Source organism: Cervus canadensis, chromosome 2 (assembly GCF_019320065.1).
Source record: "Cervus canadensis isolate Bull #8, Minnesota chromosome 2, ASM1932006v1, whole genome shotgun sequence".
Classification (NCBI taxonomy): domain Eukaryota; kingdom Metazoa; phylum Chordata; class Mammalia; order Artiodactyla; family Cervidae; genus Cervus; species Cervus canadensis.
The window spans coordinates 3,031,834-3,054,356 of record NC_057387.1 but is presented as its reverse complement, the minus strand read 5'-3'; the positions used below and the strand labels follow the sequence as shown (position 1 = coordinate 3,054,356).

At 45.6% G+C, this 22,523-nt stretch overlaps 1 protein-coding gene and 1 long non-coding RNA gene across 2 annotated transcripts in view; one reads left to right on the top strand and one right to left on the bottom strand.

Annotated features, from left to right (window-relative positions):
* The first annotated feature begins 217 nt into the window (after nt 1-217).
* LRRC52 (leucine rich repeat containing 52) lies at nt 218-21,128 on the top strand. The gene is made up of 2 exons (XM_043450525.1): nt 218-1,149; nt 20,734-21,128. The coding sequence occupies exons 1-2, from the start codon at nt 528-530 to the stop codon at nt 21,072-21,074; spliced, it is 963 nt and encodes a 320-aa protein (XP_043306460.1). The 5' UTR covers nt 218-527; the 3' UTR covers nt 21,075-21,128.
* LOC122429867 overlaps nt 2,806-22,523 on the bottom strand; it is a 60,237-nt gene continuing 40,519 nt past the window's right edge. Inside the window, exon 3 of the long non-coding RNA XR_006266166.1 lies at nt 2,806-2,876. This is a non-coding gene — a long non-coding RNA (uncharacterized LOC122429867). The remainder of the gene's footprint in view (nt 2,877-22,523) is intronic.

Here is a 22,523-nt window from a genome sequence, read left to right as displayed (position 1 = left end):
ATTTAGTCTAACCCACAGCACCTCCTTAGGGAGCTGATACACACACACAGTGAACCCACGGAGTTCCCGCCTTACTCCCATGCTTCAGGCCCCCACTCCCCCAAGGACAACCAGCTTACAAAACACCCACACACAACCCAGAAGTCAGGACTCTGCCCCCCCGCCCCCCCACGCAGGGCAGTCGCCGGAAGCTGCTGACGTCACAAAGGTGTCCACTGGCAGCCTCGCTGTCACGTGACTCTCCCCTGGCTCCCCTTCACTTGCAAACGCAGGCAAGCAGGCAGGCTCCCAGCAGCAGTCTGGGCGTGAGCAACCAGCAGGGCCACCAAGCCGGGTGGTGGGGCACCGGGCCTGGCGTTTCAGCTTCTGTTCAGTTCTCCTGTAATGGAAAATTGCTTTGCACAAAGCTAGAGTGTTACAGTTCTTTCCAGCGCCCTTCCCCCGCCCCACCCCGCCCCTCGCAGCCTTCTGATCAGAGGGATAGCGCCCGCTGGAAAGTGGAAGGAGGGTAGTCGCCGCGGCTTACTATGTCCCTTGCTTCAGGCCCTGGGCCGGGGTGGTTACTCTTTTCCTTCGGAATGATACTGGTATCGGGGTCAAAGTGTCCAAATAATTGTCAATGTCAAGACCAAGAAGTGATCTGCACAGGGATCCAGTTAACCGAATACCCCTCTGACATACCCCTGAACACCCGGAGGCTGTACTTGAGTGATAACAAGATCCGTTTCTTGCCAGCGATGAATCTAGGACTCCTCAGTGACCTTGTTTACTTGGACTGCCAGAAGAACAGGATTCAGGAGGTGATGGATTATACCTTTGTCGGGGTCTTCAGACTCATCTACCTTGACCTCAGCTTCAACAATCTAACCTTCATCTCCCCATACAGTTTCTCCATGCTCAGCAATCTGCTGCAGCTGAATATCTCCAACAACCCTCATCTGTTATCACTTAACAAGTACACCTTTGCCAACACCAGCTCGTTGAGATACCTGGACCTCAGAAACACCGGCTTGCAGACCTTGGACGAAGCTGCCTTCCAGAACCTCATAACACTCCAGACCCTGTATCTGAGTGGAAACCCCTGGAAATGCAACTGCTTTTTCCTGAACTTCACCATCTACTTAATAGTGTCCCATCTGAACTACCCAGGTGAGGGCTTGATTGCGTGTGGGGATGAGGATGTGATGGCATAGGAGGAACTGGTTCCAGAAAAGGTGAAGTCAGAAGGGGGTTAGTGTGGGAGAGAAAGCTGGGTAAAGCTGATAGAAAGCATTCTTATTGCTCTGCAGGATCTATCCTTGGGTTGACTGCAGAGGCGATAAGGATCAATAGAAAATGTTCTAGAATAGTTATCCAAAGGGCTGAGTTCTGCTCCCACACTCAGCCCTTACTACTCAGCTGCCCTTGGGGAAGTCTTGATTTCTCTGAGCCTCAGTTTCTTGATCCATAAAGTGGGGACAATAATATTACCAAACGTACAGAGTTGTCCTTTCAATATGAAATGAGTGGAAATGATAATGTACTATAACTGCAAAGTGACAAAGTAATACAAGGGCACTGAATTCCACTGGTAAATTATTTTAATCTGTTTAATTCAGTGACTGACTTTTTCCAGGATCTAAAAGTAAATTCAGTCATTCCTAACCAGGAGAAAATCCAGTGGTATGATACATAGAGAGGAAAGTTCAATAGAGATGGAGGAGGGACAGTTGAGCCACCTAGACATGAATGAGAGGAGGAGGAGAAGGATTTGCTTCCTCCTTTGTCTTCAGATGCTAACATGTAAGGAAGGAGAGAACAGCATGACTGAGTGGAGAATGGGCCACCAATCCCACTGTGTCAAGCAGAGAGATTCCGAACTCACAGGCAGACTCTCAAGTCTTACCTGGTAGAGTTACAAGCCAGTTGCTGCCACTCTGTCCTCTGTCCCCACTGCTCTGCCATGGTCCCTGGGGCACTCTGGTGCCTCATCCCTTCTTCTTTTCAGTGACTTTACTGTCCCATTCTCATCCTTCAATTCCCCCACACCACCAATATCACTTTCACCCAGGGAAGCCAGAGCTTTGGATAAATGTGAAATAATGAGCCCCTCACAGAAAGCTTGGAGCCACTGATGTAATTAAACTGTCAGGACCATGTCTTCTCTGCCTTCCCTGGGTGTGTGTTTTTGAAAATAATTTCATACACCAGCTTCACAAATGTCCTGCTGAAGTTTCCACTCTTAAGTCCAAGCGGCAATATTCTAGAAAGATTCCTGACCAAAATGCCAGGCTTTAAGGGGCACTGGGGGAGAAGGAATTGGGTGATGACAGCAAGTAAAAATGTGTCCTCCTGGCTTTCTAAGTGGGTATGTCTTTAAATGTCTTCCAGGCAGGGGCTGTACTATGATGGGGCAAGTGATGCAAAATTGGGGCTCCCAGGACGCAAAATTGACGGTGGCACCAAGAGAAAGTATCTCCTTAAATTTTGTGCCTGAGGCACCTGGCCCTGCTGCTAGGTGCTTCAACTTGAGTCGTGTGTGTCGCTCAGTCATGTCCAACTCTGCAACCCCACGGGGTGTGGCCCCCCAGGGTCCTCCGTCCATGGGATTCTCCAGGCAAGAATGCTGGAGTGGGTTCCATCTCCTTCACCAGGGGATCCTCCTGACCCCAGGGATCAAACCCAGGTTTCCTGCATTGCAGGCAGACTCTTTACCATCTAAGCCAACTCAAGTTAGAATAAATCAAAAGGAACAAGCTTTGTCAGACCATTTTCTTAACAGTACTAATCATAAAAGAATACTGGAGCAGTTTCTTGGGTCACTTGCCTTGCCTCTCCAGGGATGATGTCTTCTGCTTTTCTCAAGACTGGTGCTGTGGTGGTTTCTAGAAAGCTCTCTAAAAGAAGGTTGATATTAATCATGCTCAGACATTAAATATGGTTCCCAGATGGGGTTCTCCCTGTCAGTGTTCATGTACCTAGCCTGTGGACCAGCAGCAGCATCTCTTGCTCCCTCCCCACCATTCATACACATTTTTCTTGAGCAGAAATTGCCAGTTTGCCAGGAGGACCCCCTGCTGAAAAGTGTGAAGGAGCTTGGCTTCTTCCCCAGTCCCTAAGCCTTTAACTTCACCTTCCAGGTAATCTCCCTTAATCAGAATTTTAGCTTTTAAAGTATCTTCTCAGAATTTTCAGACTAACTACTTTGGACTCTGACTCAATTCAATCCAGGATTGAACAGGATTATAAACTGAATCTGTTTCACTACATGTTTTCAAAAACATGAGAAGCTGGTATCTCTCTTGTCAAGATCATAAGCTTCTCCTGAATGGAGAGTCTGTCTTTTGATGTAGACAACTCTTTCATCCAGTGTCCAGTAGAAGTCCCCAACTCAACACACACACACACACACACACACACACACACACACACACACACACACACGTGCGCGCAAACTGCAAATCTGCTCATCTCCCTCTGCTGTTTGGTTAGATCACTTCATGCAGAAGTATAGTCCCACTGCCCCAATTCACTATTATTATCTCTTAAAGGTATCAGTGAGCCTTGGGCCAGGCATAGAACAATTTAGCTTTGTATTGGGTTTTGCAGCTACTGAAGTTTTTCACATATGCAGTTTCGTTTTCTTTACTTTGAGTTTCACACCAGCTCTTAAATTTTGTGCCCTAAGACTGTGGAAGAGGCTAGAATAGGTATTTTGGACCCTATCCTATGGTTGAGAAGATGGATTGGTTCACCCAAAGTCACACAACTACTAAAGGTCAGGTAGGTGGTTTGAACTTCCTGATTTCAAATTCAGGTCTTTTTCTATATGACTGCTCTCTCTTAAGTCCTCAAATTGTATAACTATGATCCAATAAGTCACTTTAGTTGTAGATATAAGTCATGTCATAAGCATAGGGCCACAGCACCTAAATGTCACCTTTATGTCTTGTCTACATTTGGAACTCACACAAGATCACTTTCATTGGATAATAAACCCGAGCCATCATAGATTCATTATAATATGCCTGCACTTCCCTTCCAAGCTGAGGTTTCACCCCCATCTACCCAAACTCTCAAAGAATAAACCTAACTTCTGTGTTTGCTCTCCTTTGCACCTTATTCAGTCTGGTTCTTCTTTCCCATGCATACACATGCACACACAAATACACACAAACACCATGCAAGCACATACATACATGCACATATAAAAACACAAAACTATATCTACACAAACATACATACATGTATATATACATACTCACATTCTCAACCACGTATTACATATGCATGACACACACACACATATAAAAATGCACAAATACACACCAACACATGAACAAACACACACACATAAAGCTGAAAACACAGCGGAATTCACTGAACGCTCCACGTGTCCTCCAGCCAGACCTCAGCATAATGGAAGACATTTATTCTATGTGACTCTCGTATGATGATTCATGTCTCTGTTAGGTGAAAGTATCTTTGCTATTTACAAACACTCTAGTTGAACTCTCAACCTTTAGCCCACCTATTACACCACATTTTCTGTCAAAATGGTAATCTTTGACATGTTCTTGAATGGTATCACATCTCTTCCCCATGTGCCCAAATTTCAGGATATGGGAAAAATTTCTATGAAATAAGCTGAATAACCTGGTTGTTTATAAAGGAGAATCCAACTTAAAGATGGGTTTCATTTTCGACTCAGGGAGAATACCAAACCTTGCTATTGGAGATCTTGCCTTCAGTGCAGTATTGAGGTCAGTATGACAGCAAAATTATAGTATGTAGACCGTTTGAAGAGCATGGCAGTGAAGCAAGGAGCTTCCGTGCTACCACTCAGCTCATCCTTTCATTCATTTAAATATTTATTATGTCCCAAACAAGTGCTCGTGGAGATAACTGGCCAAGAAGCCTGGGACTATGTACAGAGACTCATCTGACTATGAGTCACCTGCACATACACGTCCCATGGTCCAGTGGGACACCAGAACTAAACTCACTGGACAGAGCAGGACAAAGAAGGCAAGCATGTGTCTTGTGGGGTAGAACAAGCACTTGGGAAAGTCTCAGCTGCAGGTGGTGAAGGACGGCCACCATGCAGGCAGGAAAGCCCAGTGTTGAGAGCTCAGGTTCTGGAGCGAAATAGACCTGGATCATAATCCTAGCCCTGCCACTTAAAGAGATCAGATAATTCACTTAACCTCCCTGCACTTCAATTTCCTCATCTTTCAGATGGGTCTAATAATAGACCCCACTGTCCAGGGATGGTATAAGGATGAAATGAGAACATTTATGAACTTCCATTAGCGTTAAGACTGGCACGCCATAAACATTGAATAAATGAATGGTAGGCAGATGCAGGAAAGGCAGAGGGTACAGAGAGAGTACCAGATTGTCAGTCGGGCAGTCAATGGGCCAAGCAGGGGACCTCAGGAAGGCTCAGTGGTGTTGGAGGACAGGTGCCTTGTCCAGGAGACATGCCTCTACAGATGCATGTGGGGGTATAAATAGGCTATGAGAAGGTGGGCAGCAGGTCTCAGGACACCCATCCCTGAGAAAATGGGATGGAGGGAATCCTGGAGGGAGTTGGATACTGGATGAATTATGAACACAGGAATTCAGACCCTGGGGGAAAAAAAACCAGAATCTCAAATAAAGGCATGGCCTCAACTGGACCATGAGACTTAGGGCTGGACCAGCATCAGTAAGGGGATTCTTCCTGAGGCACCTGAGTCTAGAACTGAAGCTCTACCTTAACGACAAGCCCACTTCCAGGCACAGGTATGGACATGCAGGCATCTTTCAAGGGACGACATCAAGGAGGTCAGTTCCAACCTCCAAGGGGTGGACATGGCCTTGGGAGAAAGAAGTCACCTTCATGGTGTAATTTTGTCATCTGAAGAGTACTGAATAGAACTTTGGTCCCAGGCTCTCCCCATCTACTGCCTACCATCAGGCTACCATTAACCATTAGAGATGTATCCTTCTGGATCCCCCAAAGTGCCCCAGTCTTGAAGAGGATTGTGAAAGATACATAAATTCCTGGGAAGAATAATACAAGTGCCCTTGATGCCTTCGAATTGTGGTTCTAGAGAAGACTCCTGAAAGTCCCTTGGACAGCAAGGAGGTCAAACCAGTCAATCTTAAGGGAGATCAACCCCGAACATTCACTGGAAGGACTAATGCTGAAGATGAAGCTCCAGTATTTTGGTCATCTGATGTGAATAGACAACTCATTGGAAAAGTCCTTGATGCCAGGAAAGATCAAGGGCAGGAGAAAAAGAGGGCGTCAGAGGATGACATGGCTGGACAGCGTCGCAGATGCAATGAACATGAACTTAGGCAAACTCCAGGAGATGGGGAACAACAGGGAGGCCTGGTGTGCTGCAGTTCATGCGGTCGCAAAGAGTCGGACACAACTAGGTGACTGAACACCAACAAGCTTTTATCAACTTTCATATCAGAGGAAAGAGTGGTTTCTTAGGAAATACAAATAACTAACTCTGAAACAGTGGGGAACCATGAAGGAAGCCAAGATCCAGACAAGACATGGAGTGGTCTTAAAACAAAAGACATAAGGGTAATAATGTGTTCTTCCCCTATGTCATCCTGTAGCTTTCCCCCCTCAGAGGAACTATAGAAGAGGCTGAATGTTTTATTCACCTAACTTCATTTCAAGGCTACAGCTAATAGGAACATCGAAACTTTCCCTTACTGACCAGAGATTTGGTGCTGTTATCAAACATCTTCATCAAAGGAAACCCTCAGTGATAGACTCACCAGATGCACTGGAAACTGTCCAGTTCTCAAAGAGTTCATGTATTCACTTTCCAAAGACAAAAGTCATAGCAGAAACAGAAGTGAGTTGAAGTGAGCTTGTTCCCCGGATGCTCTGATCAATACAGAGTTAAAACAGATTCACAGATTCCATTTTCTTTTTGGCTCAAGTCAGCAAATAGGAAGTCTAATTCCTGGCCAGAACTGTGATTTTCCAGTCATTAATGCTGTTTCAAGGTGAGCATGGAAATTGAGCTCTTCCCAGGACAGAGCTCCCCAGCAGGACAGAGCTGAATGCCTCTGAAGATGCTCTGAAAAACTCATGCAGCTCTAAGATCCTGGACAGAATAAATCTGGCTTCCTACATCCCCCCACCCTGCCTCTACACCCTCAAAGTACAGCCTAGCGCTGTCCAACAAAAGCTTCTGCAGCAGTAGAAATGGTCTAAATCTGTGCTATCCAACACAGTACCCACTAGCCACATGTGGTGATTAAACTCTTGAAATAAGGTTAGTGGAACTGAGGACCAAATTTTTAATTTTATGTCATTTCAATTCATTTAAATAGCCATATTTATGACTGGTCAGGGAAGCCTTTAATATAAGATGCTTAAGCTGGAACTTTAGAATTTAGCCTCGTCTCAGGTAAGTGGCTCTAAAGCCCAGTCCAGGATGGAGATCTTCTAACATCCAAGTTAAGTGCTTCCCCCTTGCCATGGTATTTCCTTACTATCAGGCACATCACAGTCCATTCAACTCTGAAACATTTATTGTATGTTTATTATATGCTTAACATTGTATTTTGATGTTGGGGTGCTTTATCACAGGGAAAGAAGTCATAAATCCTGTCTTTCATAAGACAAATTTAGGGATACAAGAGAGGGAAAATGCAGTTGAAAGCTAGGAATTCTGATCTCAATCATGTCAATGTATGATTTGGGTGGCAAGTCATTTTCTCTGAGTCTCACTTGCTCTGAAATAAGGAAACAGGAGTAGACACACTATAAGACTCCTTCTAGTTAGACCTAAATAGAAAGATAAGATGCACTTAGATGTAGGAAGAGGAGATCAGTGGTCAGCAAACAGGGTCCCAAACGGGCAAGTACACAATGGGTTAGTGTTGAGGTGCAGGCGTTCCTAGAGATGAGTACTGTGGTCACACAATTAGGAAATGCAGCCTGTAACTTCTGCATTCTCCCACCTCCTGTCTTAAACACCCTCTACTGGCCTAGAATGATGCCTCCACCCTCCAGGGACTAGGTGCCTTGAATTTTCCTCCCATGCCTGGCCTGCTCAACCAGCAGTTCTCAAACTCCAATGAGCACAAGAAGCCCAGGCTCCATGTCCAGAGATCATGGCCCAGTGAGCTGTAGGGCAGGGTCTATGAGATGCCTGAGGACAATGACCTGGCTTCTAGCTCTACAGTGGCTGCTTCAACTAGTGAATAAATTGATTTGCACTGAGACGTTGGGGGCTTCCCTGGTGGCTCAGATGGTAAAGAGTCTACCTGCAATGCAGAAGACCCAGGTTTGATCCCTGGGTTGGGAAGATCCCCTGGAGAAGGAAATGGCAACCCACCCCAGTATTCTTGCCTGGAAAATCCCATGGACAGAGGAGCCTAGGGGGCTCCAGTCCATGGGGTCATAAAGAGTCAGACATGACTGGGCGACTAACACCCTGGATGAGATGTTGGTGGCTAATAATGTTTTGATTTGTCTCCCTCTAGGGGCATTTGCAATGTGACAGGGAACAAACGGAACCAGTGAGAATACAGAAAGGGACAGGCTACTAGCATAGACATGGGGGTAGTTTCAGAACAGATGGTCTGTCTGCGTCAGCCCTTAAATTATAGTCCTTAGACAGTCCTGCTTAGTCCAGTGGTGGGGTCCACAAGTCAAAAAGAGGAGTCTAGGCAGGAGTGCCACCAAGGCAGGGGGATAAAGTCACTTGGGGACATCTGCAGGAAGCAGATGGGCTGGGCCATGCTCGGCTTCAGGTCTAAGTCATTTAGAGAGCATTTTGAACAGAGAACATCTTAGTTTCATTCTGAGGCTATTTCATCCCGTATTCCAGGCTGCTGTGATAGGATAATGGCCCCATTTCAACCCGCCAAGTACAAAGTCATCCACAACTGTGCCAAAGCTTAGATTTCCAGAATGAATTCAGGTCTTCACACCCTTCCACTATTAATGCTAACCCATCTCCTCCATCAGAGAGAGTGCAATAAAGACCAGACGCCAAAAACAGGAACAGCTGGGCCGCAGACATTGCCAAGGCCGTCAACTGCTCTGCCAGCATGTCTCTCCCACCTTACCCCGGCCTTGTGGCTCCCTTCTGCTGAGAGTCAGAGAAGCAGCCTCCCGAGGGCAATGAAGCAGCTGAGAGGGCTGCAAATGGGTCAGTGACCCCTAAACGATCCAGAAAATTTGAGAAGGGATGGAGGTGGCAAGCTTGTTCAGTTTGGGAAGGACCTTTTGTGATTCTCATACACTCTCTAACTCAGCCCAGTTGGAATCACTGAGAGTGGGTGATCTAAAGCCCCCTCAAACTCAGAAATGCCAGACCTCTCTGCATGGCCCCTCTGGTCACCCAACACTGTTCAGGCCCCTGGAAGGAGGCAGCGCAAGGCCCCCAAAGCAGCTAACCTCAGTTGCTTCATCTCTAGAGATGAAGAATTCCCCAACCTGAAAGAAATCCAACAAAGTGTGGATGCGGCTAGAAAAGAGAAACGGGGGTTGGCCATCTAGGGCCTTTGAATGATTTTCTAGGGAACATGCAATGTATCCTGAGAAGTTTTGGAAGGCAGGCAAGATGGATGCAGAGCTAGGAGGCTCCTGTGGGCATTCAGACAGAGGATGGCAGTCTACAGCAGAGGCATGAATGAAGAGGTACAGATAGGTCAGAAGAAAGTGTCCAGAAGGCAGACACAGCAGGACCTGGGACTGAACTAGACCTTCTCAGAATCCCCTGCACTTTCCCTTTGTGACTCTGGGCACAAATCTAAGTAATTAACAGGTTTGTGTTCTTTAACAATTTGTGTTCCCTGATAGGAAGGTCTACAAGATCAAAGAGCAGGTCTGAATCTTCAGGCACAGAGAAAGTTCTCAAAAAATATTTGAGTGAATAAAAGAAGTCAATGAGATGTGGAAAATAAAGGAAAGGAAAAATCAAGTGTAATTCCCAAGGCTTTGGCTTGGACAACTGTGGGGACTCCACTGAGAGAAGAAAGTAGTAATGGGGCTCGGGGAGAGGTCAAGTCCCATCTTGAATGTGTTGAGTGGGAGCTCTTTGTGAGACAGGAGGCTTTTGGATGTTTTGACCTGAAATTCAGAGTAGAGAATAAAATATATGGTTGGAAGTCATCAGCTCACTGGTGATCATGAAAACCATACAAAGGATGTTTAGAATGAGAGGATCACAGGGTAAGAACAGAAGATTTGGGGAATGCCAACATATCAAAGGATAAGTGCAGAAAACTGAATAAAGTGAGGGGATCAGCAAAGGAACTATGACACAGAGTGGTGTGGGCTTTCTAAACAAAGGGAAGAGCAAGTGCAAAGACCTTAGGGTGGAATAACTTCGATGTAGTAGAAGGTGAATATGGCTGAAGAAGAGTGAGTGAAGTAAGAGATGAGGTTAAAAATCAAAGGCCAGATCATATAGGACCTGGAGGTCATGGAGGTCATGGAGAGGTTTTTGATTTTATTCCAAATGTGACATTTGGAAAATGGAAATTATGAAAGGGTTTTAAGTGAAGAAGTGACACGATCTATGATTTAGAGCTGCTTCCCACTGCTAGATGGAGAGATGAGAAAGCGGGGACCTGAGTTAAGAGGCTGTCTCAGTTTTCAGGCAAGGAAGGACAGTGGCTTGGCTCCAGGCAATGGTCCAGAGAAGGTAAGAATTAGGGTATATTGGGAAGGTAGGACTAACAGGACTGGCTCATGGCTTGAATTATGGGATGTGAGAGAGGCAGCAAGAAGGACTCCCAAGTCTCTGCCTGGGTGAATGGTGAAGAGTGTTGCCCTTCTACCACTGAGCTTTTCTAAATTGCCTCTTATCCATGAGGATAATAACTGTCCACTATTGGAATTTTTCCAAGAAGATGGGTAGTTATTCACAAGGTCCAGCTCTAGGCCAAACTGAGAGCAAACTAGGGTTTACAAATTAGCTTTTCAGAACTGCCTGGCACCATCCCCCAGGTCTGACATGCAGTTGGCTCCTCTCCCCACATCAAAACCTGCTACGGAAAGTCAGTGGCAGGGGTTCCCCAGGGGAGGGCCTAAGTCTTTGGCCTCTTTTCCAGAGGACTTTACACTTCAAGCCTTGTTTTATCAGTGAAGTGAAGCTCTGCTGACAGAATTCTGGGCACTGAGAAGCATATTAGAAGTGTTATGAAGAAAAGGGGTCTTTCTACCTGTAAACTTTGCTCATCTACAACCACTTATACAAAAGACCAGTCCTGTAGTCTAAGCAACTTTAAAGCACAGGAATAATCAGGTTGAACTTGCTAGACTTCAGGGTTTGTTCCTGTAATGTTCCAATGGTCTATGAATCAGGATTAAGCTTTACCAAAATATGAACTCTTCATACAAGGGAAAAAATTGTTATAAGAACTGTACTGCCCAAGCCCAAATCATCCAAAGCCAAGGACGCTTTAGACCAGGAGTCAGCACACACTTTCTACCTACGGCTGACTCTTGTTGATGTTTGACAGAAAAGAACAAAATTCTGTAAAGCAATTATGCTTCAATTAAAAAGTCAAAAAAAAGACAAATATTTTAAGCTTTGTGGGTCTTTGTTGTGACAACTCACTCTGTCTCTGTAGCATGAAAGCAGCCATAGAAAATACATGAATGAGAGGTCAAGGCTGTGTTCCAATGAAACTTTATTTATCAATACAAAAACATGCCACGGGATGGATTTGGCCCACAGATTGTAGTTTGCTGAACCTGGCTCATGCCATCAAGGGAAGACATCTGGGTGATGAGAGAAAGGAGCTCTAGGGAGGCAAAAGTAGAAGCCAAGGTCAGGACTAGAAACACTCAGAGGACCATGCGTGAGGCTCTAAGAAGGGCCTTGCTGGCCAGTTGGCTTTGGTTGTGCTGGGCTGCCATATGGTGCAGTCCAGGTCCCCTCTAGGGAGACTTCTCTGAGCCATTCATCGGGTGCTGCTGCGGCAGCTGCTTAGTCACTCAGTCACGTCCAGCTCTGCGCAGCCCTGTGGGCTGCCCCCTGCCAGGCTCCTCGGTCCATGGACTCTCCAGGCCAGAGGACTAGAATGGGTTGCCATGCCCTCTTCCTGGGGATCTTCCAGACTCAGGGATCAAACCCAGGTCTCCTGCATTGCAGGCAGATTCTTTACTGCCGGCTGAACCACCAGGGAAACCCCACTCAGAGTATAGCAGAATATAATAGTGTTCGCTTCAAATTCCATCAGAAACAAGTCTTGCACAGCAAAGCCAAAAACATGAGTTTTAAAGAAATGCTGTATGAGAATCCAGCTGAGCTATTTCAAATCCTTAAAGATGATGCTGTGAAAGTGCTGCACTCAATATGCCAGCAAATTGGGAAAACTCAGCAGTGGCCACAGGACTAGAAAAGGTCAGTTTTTATTCCAATCCCAAAGAAAGGCAATGCCAAAGAATGCTCAAACTACCGCACAATTGCACTCATCTCACACGCTAGCAAAGTAATGCTCAAAATTCTCCAAGCTAGGCTTCAATAGTATGTGAAATGAGAACTTGCAGATGTTCAAGCTGGATTTAGAAAAGGCAGAGGAACCAGAGATCAAATTGCCAACATCTGTTGAATCATAGAAAAAGCAAGAGAATTACAGAAAAACATCTACTTCTGCTTCATTGACTATGCTAAATCCTTTGACTGTGTGGATCACAACAAACTGTGGAAAATTCTTCAAGAGATGGGACTACCAGACCCATCTTACCTGCCTTACCTGCCTACCTGTCTTACCTGCCTCCTGAGAAATTGGTAAGCAGGTCAAGAAGCAACAGATAGAACTGGACATGGAACAATGGACTGGTTCCAAATTGGGAGAGGAGTACGTCAAGGCTGTATATTGTCACCTTGCTTATTTAACTTACATGCAGAGTACATCATGCAAAATGCTGGGCTGGATGAAGTGCAAGCTGAAATCAAGATTGCAGGGAGAAATATCAATAACCTCAGATATGTAGATGACACCACCCTTATGGCAGAAATCAAAGAACTAGAGAGCCCCCTGATGAAAGTGAAAGAGGAGAGTGGAAAAAAAACAGCTTAAAACTCAACTTTTAAAAAATGAAGATCACAGCATCCGGTCCCATCACTTCATGGCATATAAATGGGTAAACAATGGAAACAGTGACAGACTTTATTTTGGGGGCTCCAAAATCACTGGGATGGTGATTGCAGCCATGAAATTAAAAGACGCTTGCTCCTTGGAAGAAAAGCTATGACAAACCTAGACAGCATATTAAAAAGCAGAGGCATTACTTTACAGGCAAAGGTCTGTATAGTCAAAGTGATGGTTTTTCCAGTATGGATGGATGTATGGATGTGAGAGTAAGACCATAAGGAAAGCTGAGTGCTGAAGAATTGATGCTTTTGAACTGTGGTGTTGAATAAGACTCTTGAGAGTCCCTTGGACTGCAAGGAGATCAAACCCGTCAATCCTAAGGGAAATCAGTCCTGAATATTCACTGGAAGGACTGATGCTAAAGCTGAAGCTCCAGTACTTTGGCTGCCTGATATGAAGAACTGATTCATTGGAAAAGACCCTGATATTGGGAAAAATTGAAGGCAGGAAAAGAAGGGTACAACAGAGGATGAGATGGTTGGATGGCATCTTGAGTTGATGGACATGAGTTTGAGTAGGCTCCAGGAGCTGGTGACGGACAGGGCAGCATGGAATGCTACAGTCCATGGGGTCGCAAAGAGCCGGACATGACTGAGCACCTGAACTGTATGAAATTAGGCCAATAATCCACACATTTCCCCCTGTATGCATTCAACAGATATTTATCAAGGCTGTATTGTGTGCTGGCACTAGGGATATACAGGTGAATAAATAGGGTCTCTGCTCTCAAACAATTCTCAAGCAATGATTGGAACAATAATTACCTTTTGATATGCCTGCAGCCCTTGTATCCTCACCCCCATCTCCATCTGCACTTAGCCTCATTTCCTTCTCCACTCTCAGAAGACAGTTCAAGGTTTACCCTTCATTTTGTCCTGGAGACCATCTGTTCCTGCCTCCTCCAAGACTTCACATCCCTTAGCTCACTGAATTCTCCCTAAACTCTCACACGGTAAGCAGGGATTGGTATTAGCCTAGTGTAGAGTAGTCCAAAATGGTAAGAGGTTAGCTGGCCCATCTATGGCCTTCTATCACCCCAAGTTCTCTTTCCTCCCACTAAGCCTTATGTCAATAATTGCCCCCAAGGGACATTAATAAAAAATATTTAACCCACTCAACAAACATACTTTGAGCTCTGGTGTGTGTTAAGCAGTACTCTAGATGTTGGAGACACAATAGTGAAACACAAATCCATGTCTTCATGGAGTTCATAATCTAGCAGACAGAAGCAGACAAGTGTATACATAGTAAATCCACTTCCTCGTTAAATACATAAGTTAGCTGGGAAAAAAAAAAAACAAGAGAATGACAAAGTACTGAACATCTAATGATATTCAGGCAAGCTAGGGCCTAATAAGGAAAAATGGGGGAACTGGGCCTTTCTCTAGGTTCCAGGTGGAAATTTTACCACAAAGTGCTTAGGCTGATAGACACTGACATTTGTTCTCCAAGGGGCAGTTGCAGTGTAACTGAAGTCTGCAAGTTGCATCCTCTCCCATTACATGACCATCATTTGGAGGCTGGCCTCCTCCACTTAGCCCACGCAGTTCCTGAGCAAGACTGTCCAGGGAACTCAAAGCAGCCTGCTCATCTGGAGAGCCAAGCAGACTGCAGAACTGTGGTCACTTTTGTGGACTAAGAAAAAGAGCAGTTCCTCATAAAACCACCAGGTTCAAGCTGGTTTTCTGAAGGAAGACTTCCTCAGTTCCTATGCTACCAGACGTGGTTCTGGGTCCCTGAAACTTTTCCCTTCATGCATTGATGTTGGCAGATAGGTTTTCCACTTGTGAGCAATGTGCCACATGAGGAACTAAATAAGTGTGTGGTTTATGTTTCCTTAGGAACTATTTGCAGGGGGAATTTAAACATTAATGATACCTGTAATTGTACCTAGGCACTTTAACTGGGGCAAATGCTCTGCAACTATGAAGTGGAGCTGAGGAAGGGATAATATGGGGCTGAGTCGCCTGTTTGTAACGTGAATGAAAGCCCATACCCAACAGTGCCTGGTCGCCTTTTCTCAGAGGCAAGGAGACCAAGAAAGCCAGAGAAGGAGTAATTGATGAACAATGTATTCATTCTGTAGCCTGGGAATAATTAAAACTACTTAGTGGGGTGCTTCCCTGGTGTCTCAAAAAGTGAAGAATCTGCCTGCAATGTGGGAGACCCAAGCTTGATCCCTGGATTGGGAAGATCCCCTGGAGAAGGGAATGGCAACCCATTCCAGTATTGTTGCCTGGAGAATTTCATAGACAGAGGAGCCTGGGAGGGTACAATGCATAAAGTCGCAAAAAGTCACACGACTGAGCGACTACCACACACACCCAGTGGGGTGCTCAGGAGTAGAGTTTAATTTATATGACACCTAGAACATATAAGACCCTCCAAGATGAGCAGATAGGTCCAAAACTCCAGTCATCATACTAGACTAGGAGAAGAATGCATGATGAACAAACTAAAGACGAGATGAACCAGCAAGGACCTATTGTATAGCATGTGGAACTCACCCCAATGTTACCTAAGAGCCTCAGTCGGAGGGGAGTTGGAGGGAGAGTGGATACATGCGTGTGTGGCTAAATCCCTTGGCTGCTCACCTGAAACTATCACAGTGTTGCCAATCGGCCGTACCCCGATACAAAATAAAAAATGTTTAAAAAGAGAGAGAGGTGAAATAATAGAGGGCTAGGATCATTTAAAAAGTGGGAGAAATGGAAAACAAGTAGTTAATCCAAATATATCAGTCTAACATTAAATGTTAATGGGCTGATTAAAATACAGTTTCCTGGATTGAATGAAGAACAAGTCCAGCTGCATCCTGCTTACTAAATGTACCTTAAATATAGGAACATAGAAAGATTAAAAGGCTGGGGAAAGATATGCAATACAAACACTAACCAAAAGAAAAGGGTAAGTCTACCAGAAAGAGGTAACAGTTACATATGTATTTAAGAACAGTGCTTCAAAATATGTAAGCAAAACTGGACAGAACTATTTGAAGAAGTAGACAAGTACACAACCATAACTGGTGATTTTAACATACTTCCCAGTAACTAGCAGACAACAAATAGGCTAATAGTAACCAAGACAATATATAAAGTTAATAAAAAGTCAATAAAGACATAGACAATCTGTATAAAAGCACCCTAGTTGGCATACATAGAACAACATATTCAACAAAGACAATACATTTTTTCAGTGCACATGCAAAAATTACTAAAACTGACTCTATTATAAAGAAAATTCTTAATAGACCTCAAAGGACTGAAATCAGAAGGAATATGCCTCTGACTACAGTAGAATTAAACTAGAACTGAATAATGAAAGCAGTGCTAGAAAATCCCCAAATATTAAAAATCAAGTAATTCAAGGAATATTAGCTCTTATTAACAAGAATGATAATGATCAAACATGGATTATGTCTTCAAGAGTTAAAAGTCTGTCTTGTAGGAGAGAAAATATGCTTTTTGCAGGACTTTCCTAGTGGTCCAGTGGTTAAGACTTCACTTGCAGGGGTTGTAGTTTTGGTCCCTTGTCAGGGAGCTAAGATCCCATGTCCCTATAGCCAAAAATCCAAAGCATGAAGCAGAAGCAATACTGTGACAAATTCAATAAAGACTTTAAAAATGGTCACATCAAAAAAGTCTTTTAAAAAAAATACACTTTTTCAAATTTTTTTTTTTTTTTTGATGCTTTGCTTTTCTAGCAAATAACCACCAAGTAAGATAGAACGTGATAGGTGCAGTAATAATGACACTAGGAAATGCAATAGATGAGTTCAGAACAGGAACAATCACAAAATATCCTCTGAACTACGAGGATGAAGTGGCTGGGAAAGGGTTCCTGGGAGTAGATGCATTTACATTAGACCTCGAAGGACAGGAAGGACTTGATGATGCAAAAATTGGAGGAAGAGATATTTGATGCAAAAAGAGCAGTGTAACAAAGCTAGCTGTAGGTAAAGGGAGATGTAATCAAGGAGCAAAGGGTGAGTTACTGGGAGAACTGAGAAGTAAGGTGGGAATGGTAGAACAGAGCAATGCTGAGGGTTCTGAACACCAGGTGGTCTGGACGTTGTTACCCTGAGCCCACGGGGGAGTGAGACGGGTTTTGAACCGGACTGTGACTGGCAAGAGCCAAGCTTGCAGAAGTGTGTGCAGTGGTCAGAGCTGGGGAACTGGCAATGGTGGAGGCAGACCTGCTGGGAGGTGAGGAGCGCTCACACCTTGGCGGGGACAGGCAATGAAGAGGGGAGAGAGAATGCAGCGGCAGAAAAACCCTCCCCACAGAACCACCCACATCCCTCACTTAAAAGCAGCCTAACAATGCATTAAAATCACTGCCTAATTGCTCCTTTCAAGGTAATGCTCCAAAATGGGGAAATAACGCATTTAATGTTTAGTCTCATATCTGCCGCTCAAGCCCTGATTTGAAAGCCTAATATTTTTAAAAATAGAATGAGATAAACCCCTCTGCCCCCACCACTGGGTACACTCCAGACCCTCAGAGTCCCATGTTCTCCTTTCTCATATACATCTTTCTTTGTATATTCCCACGTGGTATCTCTGGCAGCTTGGGCAGGTGCTTGCTAGGATTCCTGAAGATTGCAGGAGTCTTCCCTCACCTCACCAGCCTCTGCTTGGGCCTCCTGGAAAAGCCCCCGAGGTCCTTGAACCAGGCTGACTAGAGAGAGGTCTTGAGACCTAACTGCGTCCCTGACCCTTTACAGCACCCTGAGATGGAGACCCAAGGCCCCTTTTCCCTCCAGCTGGCCTGGGTCACCCACAGGGCCTCCGTCTCACACTCGTTCTAGAGAGGGGCTTCTTCCTCTCCTTTCCTCTGTAATCTTTGCAGCCCCATGCTGGCTTCCTCCTCCTGTGACTAAAACCTCTACCAAGAGCGAGTCCTCAGTAGCATTACAAACATCAGGCCAGCTTCCTGACAGTAACCAACAAGTTCACTGCAGGTGCGCTGACCAGGAGCCAGGGTGCGGGCAACAGTGTCTGGTCTGGAGAGGACTCAATGGTCATAGACAGCTCATTCCAGTCAGCCAGGGCCAGCCTCCGCCCAGTAAGCTCACCTCTGTATTCCTTTCCCTATTTCTCCTGCTTCTAGCTCCAGTCCAAACTGATTTCCTTCATTTCCTTGGTCACCAAAGAAATCAGTGCCTTTACATAGCCTGGGCTTCCCTTGAGGCTCAGCTGGTAAAGAATCTACCTGCAATGAGGGAGTCCTGGGTTTGATCCCTGGGTTGGGAAGATCCTCTGGAGAAGAGAAAGGTTACCCACTCCAGTATTCTGGCCTGGAGAATTCCATGGACTGTATAGTTCATGGGGTCCTAAAGAGTCAGACACAACTGAGCAACTTTCACTACTACCACTACATAGCCTGGAGTTCCTACCCTGCTGTAGGGGAAGCTTCTCCCCGCATTAGTCTCTCTCTGTGACTCCCACTTCTGCAAAACAAGCTCAGATGGCTCAGTCCAGGTTTTCTGTCTCCTATCCCCTGCTGAGATCCTGCAGTTTATCCAGAACCTTCAGGTTAGGAAACCTTTCTGAGTCTCAGTTTCCTGATGTGAAAAACAAGGATGAAAATGTGTGGGGAAAAGAAAAAAAAAAAAACGTGTGTCAACATTCTTGTAAGAATTAAATGAGATAGCATTTGCATATCACTTAGCATGTAGACAGAACTTGGTAAATATCAGCTGCTACTATGATTCTGATCATAATTGTCTTAAGCCCTAATCTCAACCCTGAACGGAAACTCCTTTATCTAATGCTTGCTGGATATTTTCACCAGGACACTGCACACAGGCAGCTCAGCATCAGCATGGCAGAGTATATGGAGCTAGAAAAATGTAGGGCTGATGACAGAGCTCTGAGCAGTCTATGCAACTCTCGTGTACAAGGTACTGTGTACACTGTTGTGTACAATAGCTTACCTGCTCACCTGTGCCAATTAAATCCTCTTTATTACCCCCAAGAATAGATGTTATTCTTTATCGGTTCAGTTCAGTTGCTCAGTCCGACTCTTTGTGACCCCATAGACTACAGCACACCAGGCTTCCCTGTCCATCACCAACTCCTGGAGCTTACTCAAACTCATGTTCATTGAGTCAGTGATACCATCCAATCATCTCATCCTCTGTCGTCCCCTTCTCCTCCTGCCCCCAATCCCTCCCAGCATCAGGGTCTTTTCTAATGAGTCAGTTCTTCGCATCAGGTGACCAAAGTATTGGAGTTTCAGCTTTAGCATCAGTCCTTCCAATGAATATTCAGGACTGATTTCCTTTAGGATTGACTGGTTGGATCTCCTTGCAGTCCAAGGGAATCTTCAAGAGTCTTCTCCAACACCATAGTTTAAATCTTTTGAACTAAATCATAGCATTAATTCTTCAGTGCTCAGCTTTCTTTATAGTCCAACTCTCATATCCATACATGACTATTGGAAAAACCATAGCTTTGACCAGATGGACCTTTGTAGGCAAAGTAATGTTTCTGCTTTTCAATGTGCTGTCTAGGTTGGTCATAAATTTTCTTCCAAGGAGCAAGCGTCTTTTAATTTCATGGATACAGTTATTCTTTATAGGATGAGGCAATGGGATTCAAAGACAGAATCAGACATCCTGCTGAAGTTTCCAAAATTAGTAAGTGACAGTGGGTTTGAATTCTAGTCTGTCTGGCTCCATGACCCACTTTGTCTTCTATTGTATACTGAAGTCCACAATGCTTGGTGTGGGGAGGTGCTCAGAGAAGGAGCCAGGCAGCTGAGTCAGCCACTAGAAAGGACTGAGACTCATGTAGATCATGAGTGATGCCAACAGCATCACAGAAGCAGAACCGCTTCCCATATTGGCGGTCTCTTTCCCCTGAGCTCCTCCCTGATTTCTCCAGGTTGAGGGTGTAGAGAACACACAGTAGGCATTTCCAGGGAATCCTGTCCCTCCTAAGTGGGGTGTGATGACCTTGGGTGGCCTCAGTGATCCCTGGCTGGGCTCAGGCACAGGAGAAGGGAAAGGGACAAGGTGGAGGGGAAGGTGGGGGTGAGGCGAGGAAGGGGAGCAAGCGATGCCAAGCACTGATGGAGCTCTGTGAAATGTCAACACTCCATGACCATCTTGCTTAAGGTTCCAAACTCCCAGCTCCTACTGTGGTCTCTCATTCCTTGAAGAGCCTTAAAAGGCAAAGGTCATTTTCAGGAGGTGATGTGAATGCAGCTAGAAGTGAACTTGCTCAGTCATGTTCGACCCTTTGCGATCCCATGGACTGTGGCCTACCAGGCTCCTCCGTCCATGGAATTTTCCAGGCAAGAGTACTGGAGTGGGTGTGTGAATCCAGCTAAGCCTGGGGCAAAAAGCAATCCAGGTGCAGTCTCAAACCTTACTATGCCCAGGGATCACCTGGAGATCTTGTTAAGATGCAGATTCTGATTCAAGGAGGCCTGGGCATGCTCCCTGAGATTCCACATTTCTCCCGGGGTCCCGGTGATGCCGGTACGGCTGGCCCCCAGACCACGCTTTGAGTAGCCGGCGTCCAGGCCATCACGCCAGGTCCCCGTTGGCCTCACAAGCCTAGGAGATCTGTTTCAGCACTCTGCCTGCTGTGTGTTTCCTCTTAGATGAACAAAATGCCACCTGCGTGGAGCCCACAGAGCTGGCAGGATGGCCCATCACGAAGGTGGGGAACCCGCTCCGGTATATGTGCATCACGAACCTAGATCTCCAGGACTACATCTTCCTGCTGCTCATCAGCTTCTGCATCTTCTCCGCGGGCACCGTGGCCGCCTGGCTGACCGGCGTGTGTGCGGTGCTCTACCAGAATGCCTGCCGCAAGTCGAGCGAGGACGACGTGGAGGACGAGGAGGCGGAGAACGAGGTGGAGCAGAGGGTGGAAGTCGGCAGGCGGATTTTTCATAGCAGAGTGGACTCGGGCCATTATGGGTTCCCTCAGCTGATTTAGTTGCAGAGGCTGATGCTGCTATCTGATGCAACTTTCCCAGGCTCCTGCCTTCTGTCTTGCCCTCCGCTTCCCACTCCTCAGAGCTGTCTTAGAGATGGAAGCCTAATATTATGGTAAAATACTATTCCAGTAAAATAAATAAAATGTTTGGCGGTCATTTCACAGGTTGGTCTTCTTCTGCTCAACCAACCCAAGCACGATTTCTCAAGCTCAGAAGGATGGGGTAGAACGAAGTCTACTGAAGCTGTTGTAGGCATCTAAATGTTGAGGAAGCCCACTCTGAAAATGGGCCATATTGTGTTTGATGAGCACCTACTCTGCCCCTAAATTAAGTGCTGGGGGGAGGGATCTGAGAAATATAAGACTTAAAAGATTTGTCCTGGAAAAGCAATAAGTTGGTTCAGGGGAGTAGTCAACATTAATGTGAATCAAATGGAGAAAAACACAGGACAAAATGACAAGAACTAACAGGAATGGACTATGTCTATGGGCTGTGTTCACACTTCCCCTTGTAATATCACAACAGTCCTAATTTACAGTGACACTAGTTTACCCAAATGGTCAGTAGCACAGCCTCCCAAAGCCCACATTTTTTCCTTTAAGAGAAGCTGCCTTTCCACGAAATGTTTAGCAGCATTACCAAAGGTTCATTGTGTCAGCCTTGTCACAATGAAGGAGAGAGGCACAGAGGCAGCCATCACTTCTGAGGCCTTACCATGAGCCTAGCATCATGACACATCTAATGGGATTAATCCTCATAACAACTCAGTCAGTTGGGCATTGTTACCTCATTTTCGTGATGCTCAGAGAGGCTAAGTAACCAGCTCAAGATCACTAGATGAGAAGAAATAGAACAATTGCTGAACCCCAGGCTGCCTGACCCAAAGCCCACGCTCTGTGCACTGTGACCTCCCGTCCCCGATGAAGCGACAAGACAGCCAAGTGTGCACCCACCTGGTCCTGCTCTAGGGGCTGCTTAGAAGGAGGGAAGAAGCAGAAGTCAGGGTTGGCTCAACCCAAAGACTCATGCTTTCCCTTTCTCCCTTCCCAGATCGAATTAAGACTCAGATCGAAGCCCCACCCATGGAGCTACCTGTCCCTAAGCCCCCAGCAAGACTTGCCTTTACCTCTACACTTATTCTGCAAATTCATGTGATTCCCTTGAATTTGCTTGGTGCCATGCCCTCCAAATTGTTGTTGTTGTCGTTGTTGAGTTTCTAAGTTGTGTCCGACTCTTTGCGACCCCATGAACTGAAGCATGCAATCTCTCCCTGAGTTTGCTCAAACTCATGTCCATTGCATCAGTGATGCCTTCCAACCATCTCATCCTCTGTCACTTCCTTCTCCTCCTGCCCTCAATCTTTCCCAGGATCAGGGTCTTTTCTGATGAGTTGTCTCTTCACATCAGGTGGCCAAAGTATTGGAGCTTCAGCATCCATTCTTCCAATG

Coding starts and splice junctions, on each gene's coding strand:
- LRRC52 (XM_043450525.1), top strand. CDS start 528: ATGTCCCTTGCTTCAGGCCCTGGGCCGGGGTGGTTACTCTTTTCCTTC. Junction 1,150..20,733: donor GTCCCATCTGAACTACCCAG/GTGAGGGCTTGA, acceptor GTTTCCTCTTAG/ATGAACAAAATGCCACCTGC.